Source organism: Ochotona princeps, chromosome 6 (genome assembly GCF_030435755.1).
Source record: "Ochotona princeps isolate mOchPri1 chromosome 6, mOchPri1.hap1, whole genome shotgun sequence".
Taxonomy (NCBI): Eukaryota; Metazoa; Chordata; class Mammalia; order Lagomorpha; family Ochotonidae; genus Ochotona; species Ochotona princeps.
In genome coordinates, this window is record NC_080837.1 from 44,525,184 (window position 1) to 44,534,779 (window position 9,596).

The 9,596-nt window shown below is 38.8% G+C and overlaps 1 protein-coding gene across 1 annotated transcript; it reads right to left on the bottom strand.

Moving 5' to 3' along the window:
• Positions 1 to 7,635: 7,635 nt before the first annotated feature.
• LOC101517148 (olfactory receptor 4F21-like) lies at positions 7,636 to 8,571 on the bottom strand. Its single transcript, XM_004584857.2, has one exon. It carries the CDS (start codon positions 8,569 to 8,571, stop codon positions 7,636 to 7,638), a length of 936 nt encoding a protein of 311 aa, XP_004584914.2.
• Positions 8,572 to 9,596: the final 1,025 nt, after the last annotated feature.

Consider the following 9,596-nt stretch of genomic DNA (forward strand, 5'->3'; position numbering starts at 1 on the left):
ATACGGTGCTGGTTCATGTCACAGCTGCTCAACTTGTAGTTCAGCTCTCTGCTTCTGGTCTGGGAAAGCAGCAGAAGACGGCTTAAGTTCTTGGGATCCTGCATCCATCAGGAGACCAGGAAGAAGTTCCCAGTGCCCAGCTTCGGATTAGCTCAGCAATGGCCATTGTGACCATTTGAGGAGTGAACCAGCAGATGGAAGACCTTCTCTTTCTATATCTCATCTCTGTTTAAGTTTGCCTTTCAAATAAAAATACAAAAATCTTTAAAAATTATAAATGAGGATATAAATACATGACAGATGTTTGGAACCCTTTTAAAACTGTTTGCTAGACGTAACTGAATCAATGCACCCTAAACTAACACAGAAGTCATGATGTATTTGAATTTGAAATGTTGAATGTATAAAGACAAAGGGGTTGTTTGTTCAAAATATAAAAATAGTTTCAATCACTTCTCGGGGTTCAGGCCCTGCCAGCAGGCCCTGAGGTCACCAAGGGTGAGGTGATGGTGTCTTTCGGCCGAGGAACCACCGGAGACAAGCTGGTGAGAAATGTCTGTTTATTCAATGCAGAGCCCAGGTTTATAAGGGTTCAGGAAGTGAAAGGTTTGAGGGTCTCTTCCAGCAGATCCCCTCCCGCTGCCCACCAAAGACACTGTCATTGGCTATAAGGCACGTCTATCTCCCTTGACCTTACGGTCATGTCAGAGGTCATGTTCTACGTGTATCCCCCTTGACCTTCTAGCCATGTCGGAGGTCACTAAAAGTAACATTTAGGGGCTGGCAGGCTAATCCTCTGGCTCTAAACACTAGAATTCCATTTTGGGTACTGGTTTGTGTCTTGGATGCTCCGTTCTGATCTATCTTTCTGCTTAGTCTGGGAAGGCAGTGGAGGATGGCCCAAGGCCTTGGGACCCTGCATCCAGGTGGGGGTCTGGCAGGAAGCTTCTGGCTCCGAGCTTCAGATCAGATCCAGCTTTAATCAACACAGCCATTTGCATAGTGGGCTAGTGGATGGAAGACCTTTCTGTTTCTATCTGTAAAAATCTGCCTTTCAAATAAGAACAAATAAATACTGAAAAAAAACCCCTTTTTGGACTTTGTGTAAAACTGACATGAAATTGAAGTTTCCTGATATATGCCATCTAGGCAACTGACAAGGTGTCTTTCCTGCTTTATTTTGACCCCTGTTGGCCAATTTGGTAATCACAAAATAATAATAAAGAAAATAGATTTTTCTGATTTTTTTAGCCAGAAGCATAATTTTGCTTCACAAATATTTATGGAAACAGCATTTAATAATACTCCTTCACAAGCTTCTACTTTCTGGTGTTAATTTAGGTATATAGGCTGTGTGAGTGTGTGTGTGTGTGTGTGTGTGCATTTAAATAAGTGAGGGGAGCCCATCCTTTGTTACAAACATTTGAAATAATTATCTATTATCACTGCTGAAGTCTCAATGACCTGAGGAAGCTTGTTTGTTGAAAAAAAAATCCATATGTTTGGCATTTCTGCCTGATGAAACACTGATGACTTTCTAATTCTAGGAATTCTTCAGAAGTCACATCCTCAAATAACTTCACATCTCTGCTTTCAGAGATATAAAATTTGTTAATCACTCAGTTCCTGGGGAGACGCACCATCAAAAAGTAAATGCAAGTACATGTTAAATACGAAAGTTTAAGAATTATAGTTTTGTACAGAAATGGGAAAGATATTTGATACTTCACTGACTCAAACACTTATTACAATCCAGTGTGGTTTGATGTCTAGCCTGGGTATTGATGATAATATATTTCAAATTAAAACCTCAGGATCTCCGTGTTTCAGTTCATTGGTCTTTTGCAATAATTCTTCACATCTGTTTAGTTCAGATAGTCATTAAAAAAAGTAACCCTAGGCTCATATTTGGTAGGATCACTCTGTCCTATTTAAAAGGCTCTTTTATTCCTTGAGTTCTTGTTTTGTTTAAAATTACCTTTCTCTCCTAAAGGATTCTTCCCCTTCCTCCCCACTGAGCATTATACTCACCAGTTCCATTTCTTGTTTATTCAGCGTGGTCAGTGTGTGAATAGTTTGATTTCAGACCTCATACTGCCACCTTTGTATCATCCACTGGGTGAAGAGGGTAGTGCTCAATGAGCATGCTACCTTACCTTAGGGGTTGCTTGGCGCCTTCAGGGGAGGAGGAAACGTTGGTATTCAAAGAGAGAAAGAGAATCACACCCGCGTAAAGGAGGTCAAGGCTCGAGATGATGTTCCTGTGGTTTAATCAATATTCTGTTCTTCTAGTAGAGTGGAAATAGACGAACCCAGCTGTCTACTTTGCACAGTAGAAAATGAGGTTTACAGTCATTTCAATTATATGGATGTATGAAATGCAAATCCTGAAAAAGTTTCCCTCTAGGGAGAGAAATTGAAAACACGAAGAAAGGTATGTACAGATTTAACTTTATGTGAAAAAACATACTTCAGTGACTGAAATTTGAACATAGGAGAGAGATGATATGGAATAAAGTGCAAAAGATTTCTCTTTCAGGAAAGAAAAAGTCCTGACATAAATAGTTTATAGAAGGGCAGAATTAAAAATAAATGAAAGGGAAAATAAAAGTGAAATAACTAAGTTTGGGCTACTTTCGCAATTTCAAGGCTTATCTAACTTAAAAGCTTATCTCTTACTTGAACATCCAGTTCAATCACTGGATGTAAATTTGTTTCTGGAGAAGAGATTTAGTTAGCTTGGTCTTCATTTCTGCAAACAGTACTTCCAAAGACAAAGCTGTATATAAATTTCTACACAATGGAGGCAAAGCTAATTGGCTGCACAGGAAAGAGACTCTCTGATGGTACTGAGATGGCCAATACCCAGCTCATTGCTAATTTCTCTTGGGAACTGTGTGTTTGAGTCACACTGATTTCCCAAGACAGAAGTATCAAAAGAGAATTTTGCCTGGTGATGAAAGCAGACATAGATCAATATAAAATCATCCCTGTTTGGAGTATAAAAGCTTTGTTGAGATGAGGGAAAGAAAACAAATCCAGGGTGAATGCATTTGTCTATCTCACTCATGTTACTCTGGATCAAATTTGAAGGACTGTATCTTTGGTTCTTGATCTGTAGAAATAGTGTATGTAACCCATAACAGGAGAACAGCTGCATCTTTCTCCTGTGTTTGAATGGCAAATGTGTGCCTTTGGATGCCTTCTGTACTCTTAAACATTAGGGCGTGCAGTCTTTCCTTGGAGGTTCTTGACTTATCTCACCAAAAAGATCAACGGAAACCATATCATGGATTTTGATGTTTTTGATTTTAGTTTCATTTCTTCAAAAACATTTTTTTCTCACATTAAGTTCTTCACTGACTCAAAGATCATACAATGGCATCATTTTCTTCAAGAAGGTTCTTGACTTTCTTTTTCATTTCTTCAGCGACATTCAGTAGCATGTTATTTAAATTCATGGTGTTGTAAATTTCTTTTTTTCTTCCTGTTGCTGATTTTGTTTTGTGGCTTCTCATTTAAGAGGATGTATAGTAATTGTGTAATGGAGACTATCATATCCAGATGAGAGGAAACAATGCAATATGCCACTCTACTTCCAGATCAAAGATGGACTCCCAATGAAAAGGCTTAATATATCTTGACAATAATATGCTAGACTCTCTGCCATTGCCCATGCTAACCATGATGGACTTATGACTGTTTATGAAGAATGATGTCATTGTAATAATATAGGGGAACTCGGTGGGGAAAAGAAGGGAGTTGGGGAACGGGTAAGGGAAATCCCAGGGCCTATATAACTGTATCATAAAATGATAATGATAATAAAATTTTAAAAAAGGTACAAAAAACTCTGACTTATTTAGCTAGGAGCCAGGAGCTTCTTCTGGGTGTCTCATGTGGGTGCAGGGTCCCAAGGCTTTGGGCCGTCCTCTACTGCCTTCCCAGGCCACAAGCAGGGAGCTGGAAGGGAAGTGGAGCAGTTAGGACAAAAACTGGTGCTCATATGGGATCCCAGGATGTGCAAGGCGAGGATTTAGCCAGTGAGCCTTTACGTCAGGCCCCAGGATTTCTCTTTCCCTCAATCATCCTAGGGGCTGGGCACCAGGTAACTGGGACTATCCCCAAAGCCCATAACCCATCGGAATCATTGCAATTAGCTAGTACTACAATGTCCTTCCTTTCCTGCAACTGTAGTGAAGGCTCCTCCTGTCTTCTGCCACCTGACCCAACCTGGGTACTTCCAATACTATCCTGTGCCACATCTGAGGATCCATAATCTCTTCTCTAGGACCTGTTGGTGTAACAGACTTCTTTCAAGCCTTGTTTACTCCCGTGGCTGAACCGAGATACCATATCCAACATTTACATGCTTAGAATGATAGCTCATTGTGGTTTTGAGGTTCATTTTCCTAATAATTAATGAGGCAGAGTATTTTTATATGCTTACTGGTGTGAGGGAGGGGCCCACCATCACTCTGTTTCAGGTGGTAACTCATTGATCCTCACTGCCAGTTCTTGAAGAGAGCATAGTTTCTGGCCAATGAATGATCTTGACATATAATACTTTTTTTCTTCCAGGTTATTTTTAACTGTAGTAAAACACACACAGCACACAATTTACCTTGTAACTATTTTTTAATATGTAGCTCAGTAGCATTAAGTACATTTCTATTTTAGTGCACCACTGCCATCCATCTGCAAAATTCTTTTTAAAAAACTGAAACTTTCTATCCATTAAAACCTCCCCAATTCTCCCTCCTCCAAATCCTGGTAACTACTGGTTTATTTTCTACCCCATGAAGGTGACTACTCTTATGTATTTCATGTAAGTGGAATTATGCAGTATTTCTTATGTGTATGTGACTGGTTTAGCTCACTTAGCGTAACATGCCCGAAGTTCACCTATGCTATAGCATCGGTCTGAATATCCTTCTTTTTAAACCTTTATCTGTATGATATTTTGTGCATCTATTAATCTTTTCAGTTATTCAAAATAGTGCAATGATTGTGAATGCATATTGGATTGCGTCTTGTTAAGGAGACTTTTCCTAGAAGCACTCAGCAGATTTCCTCTCACATTCCACTTCTTTTTTCTTTTAAAATTTATTTTATTTGAAAGGCAGAGTGATAGAGAAGAGGAGAGAGAGAGAGAGACAGACAGAGAGAGAGAGAGAGAGAGAGAGAGAGAGAGAGAGAGAATGAGAATGAATCTTTCAGCCGATGGAACCAGAGCCTGGATCGCTCATGTTAGTGTCAGGGCCTCATGTACTTGGGCCATCTCATGCTGCTTTACCATGTAGCTGGATTGGAAGTGGAGCAGCCTGGACTTGAGCTGCTCTAATATGAGTTGCTGGTGATCACTAATTTGCTGCATTATAACACTGGCACCTCATATTCCATTTCTTGAAATTACATCCGCAGTGACCCATGAGGGGTGAACAGGTTTGAAGATGGAGTGGTGTGCAATTAAGGAAAGAAAAGATGCTCATTTGTCCCAATTGGATTTGTAAGGTTTATCTGTCAGATTGCATTATGTATACATCCTCTAGGACTGATGCTGGTATGTGGACTGGCTGTTGTTATAAAACACATAAAGGGCGGAGTGGTGTAGTAGGTTATTCCTCTACCTACAGTGCTGATATCTCATATATATCCCATATGGGCTCCAGTTCCAGTCCTGGCTGTTCCCATCCCTCCCTCCCTCCTCTCTTCCAGTACTGGAAGGTGGAGGATTAGTCAGTTGAGACATTGTGCTGACCCTGCTTCAATAGTTTTTATTTTAAATGTAGAAGTGTTGATATAATCGAATATGTTTCAACATTTTAAACTTTATTATGTCCAAGAATATCAGCCGCAGATCAAATGTCTAAGCTCTGAGAATCTTTTCCCTGACCAGGAAAGCATATTAAAGGCAACCAGGACCTCTCAATGCACGTTTCTGGGTGATAGTTTATTCTCTCGTTAAACAAAAGCTATTGCTATGCATTTAAAAGAGCAAACTGGGATGACTGAATAAAGAAAGGTATTCATTTTTATGATAAAATGAAGTAGGGAATAATACTGCAGAAGTCCTGTCTGGATCTTCCAAATAACTGATACAGTGAAAGAAATTAGTAAACACTCAAACCAGAACACAAACTTAAAACAGTATTCTAAAGCAAAGCAAGTCTCAATTTAGAGCTTTACACAGACAGTTTCTAATTGCTTTTTTCATTATTTTTATTTAACTTGCAATTAAAATAAACATTTTAACTATATGACTTATTGATTTTTTAATTTAACCTAAGTTCATATTTCATTTGGCCCATAAACTTACCATAAGATACATTAATTTTGATATGTTTATTACTAGTAGAGAACAATTATAATTAACATGTTCCAGAAAATGTCATTATAACAATGATTTTTTGAGCATCAAGTTGGCTGAAATTGGTTCTTTTCTGTTTCTATTTCCCTTCTCAATTGAAGCAGATGAAACCAATACCATCTATGGTTGACCAATCACAGCAACATCTGAGTTGACAAAGTTTTCATATGCACCTTTGCTGGCCTATCTCATGGTTGTTGGTGAGCCTCAATCATCTTCTACTCTAGATCTACATCATTTATTATGAGATTCTATAGAACCCACAATCCCTTTGTCCAGAATTATGAAAATTTTGGAGTATTTGTTTCTTAATGTGTAGGTACCAGGACTGAAGATACAGGCAACAGTAAATCCAATCATGAAAAATCAGTTGTTCAGTGATGTTACAGGGAAAGTCCACATATACACTGAAACATGTAAGGTGCTGGCCCAGGGGCTTAATAGGCTAATAATCTGCCTACAGTGTTGGTATCCCATGTGGGTGCCAGTTCTAGCCATAGATGTTCCACGTCTGATCTGGCACTTTGCTTATGGACTGGTAAAACAGTGAATGGTGGCTCAAGTTCTTGGCCCATGCATCCACGAAGGAGACCTGGACTTCTTGGCTTCTGGCAAACAGATCAAGTCAGCTCTGGCTGTTGTTCCCATTTGAAGAATGAGCCAATGATAGAAAATCTCTCCATCTCTCCTTCTCTCTGTAAATTTGACTTTTAAATAGATTGAAATAATCTTTAAAACACATTACATACTCTACAAAGACAAAACCATGTAGAAAATACAGAAACACCTTAATCAAAAGGATTAGTCTGTGACATCAGGAAATAAACCCATAATATAAGACAATTAAATACTGCATATAAAAAAAGAAACTCAGGCAATACTGACATTTAAAAAAAGATTCATTCATTTTTATGTGAAAGGCAGATTTAATGAATGATCTTCCATCCACTGGTTCACTCCCCAAATGATACCTCTCTCTGCTGTGTGCCCTGAGATTGTTGAGAGGGTAATGTGGATTGTGGGAAACTTTTATCTGACCCTCAAAAATGCATTTGTTCTTATTTCTGTGTTCAGTGGATATCATCTCTTACTTATTTTTATAGCACTTGTGAAAAAACTTTCTTTGTGACAGTTGATAAAATTGATGTTTCTGTGACCAGAAAAATGCTGGAGAATCTTAATCTACCCAAACCACTGATTTCTGATTTCTGTCTGCTCTTTTTAATTTCATTTGCTTTTCTTGTATTTTGATCAGATAGAGCTGATTAGCCAAATCTGACATGGTATTTCTGTTTGTTCAGTCTCTGTATTGCTACCTTTATTTCTTTGTTTCTCAATGTGTAGATAACAGGATTTAAGGCAGGAGTGATTGCAAAGTCCACAATGAACAGGTATTTATCAATTGACGATGTGGGAAAAGGCCACACATACAGAAACACACAGGGGGTGAAAAAAAGAATAACCACTGTGATGTGAGCTGACAAGGTGACTAGTGCCTTGGATAAGTCTCCTGAAGAACGCTTCCAGACAGTGACCAAAATGAAGATGTAGGAAAGGATTAGCAGGAAGAAGGTGCCTGCAGTCATGAAGCCACTGTTGGCAGCAACAACAAACCCAAACTTGGCTGCATCTGTGCAGGCAAGTTTTATTATTCTAGGAAAGTCACAGTAAAAGCTGTCTATTTCATTAGGGCCACAGAAAGGCAAGTCGATAATGAAAGCAAACTGAGACATAGCGTGGATCACTCCAATTACCCAGCCAAGGCCCACGAACAAGATGCATCTTTTAGGGCTCATGATGCTCAAGTAGTGAAGAGGCTTGCAGATTGCGATGTACCTGTCAAATGCCATAGCTATGAGTAGCACCAATTCTGCTGCTCCCATGATGTGGATGAAGCATATTTGAGCCATGCAACTTTGAAAGGAGATGACTTTGTATTCTCTTAAAAGGTCTGAGATCATCTTGGGAACTGTGACTGTAGAAAAGCCCACATCAATGATGGACAGGTTGGCCAGCAGGAAGTACATAGGAGAACGCAAGTGGGAGTCAGCAATGACCAAGAAGACAATGAAGAGGTTTCCCAGGATGATTCCTACATAGAGCAAGGAGAATGTCAGCGTGAGGAAAACCTTAGTTTCCCAGGAGCTGGAAAGTCCCAGCAAGACAAACTCAGAAACCACAGAGTGATTTAGGCCATCCATGGGGCTTGTACATAGGAGTTGGTTTCAAAGCACCTGTGGATATTGATGAAGACACAGAATCAATAGTACAGTAGTATATTTCTCTTTTACCCTGCTAGGTTTTTTGTATGAGTTACATATCCTAGCATCAGAAACAGTTTAATTGTATGAAAAAAATGAGTATTTATCATGATTGATGGGATTACATTAAAAGAGAAATAAAGTTATGAATGCATTAAAGGTAGGAAATTTACTTATTTTCCTTTTCATTCTCTTACCAGATCTTTTTTTCCCTCTCTCAAGTACTTTCAGAAAATGTCCATGACCACTTTTCTAAGTATTGTCCCACTAATAATCTCAAGTAACATTTCTGTCACTCTTGCTTTAATGCTTTTGACTAACTTGCAAAGTCTCCAAAGGTGTATTTTTTTGTCTGTGAAAAATTCTTTAACTTTTATATGAAAGAAGAGACAAATAGTGACTTATTCTCCAAATTTCCTCAGCAGCCAGGTCTGGGATAAGTCTTCCGTAGGATCTTTAATCTCATTTTGGGCTTTTCATTTGAATGGCAGAGACCCAACTGTTTGCTCCCAGGGTGCACCTTTAGCAGGAAGCTGTATCAGAAGCACAGGAAGTCAGTCTTGAAGTAGCCACTCAGATGCTGGATGCAGCTCATTCCAAGTGGTGAGTTCTTTGCTGTGGCACGTCCCCATAGTTGACCCATATCGCATTGCTCTCAGCTGAATTCCTTTCTTCACTGTTCAATGCTTTCAGACTAAAACTATTTCAAATGTTTCACGTATTTCATCTTGTGTATATGTTTTGATTTTCTTCGAAAAATTTATCATTGAGGTCAGAATTCATGACTCATTGTCATACTGTATACATGGACTTCTATATTCATTTACTTGTTGGATACCATCACAGAATACCTGTTAGGAAGAAAGGTGATAATGAAGCGGTGATGTTAATAAATAACATTTATTGGATTTTTTCAAAAATGTTAGGCACTCTAATTAGCACATTATTTTGTTTAAGCTTTTCAA

What these genes read in the sequence shown, in the direction of transcription:
- LOC101517148 (XM_004584857.2), bottom strand. Translation starts at nt 8,571, where the DNA reads ATGGATGGCCTAAATCACTCTGTGGTTTCTGAGTTTGTCTTGCTGGGA.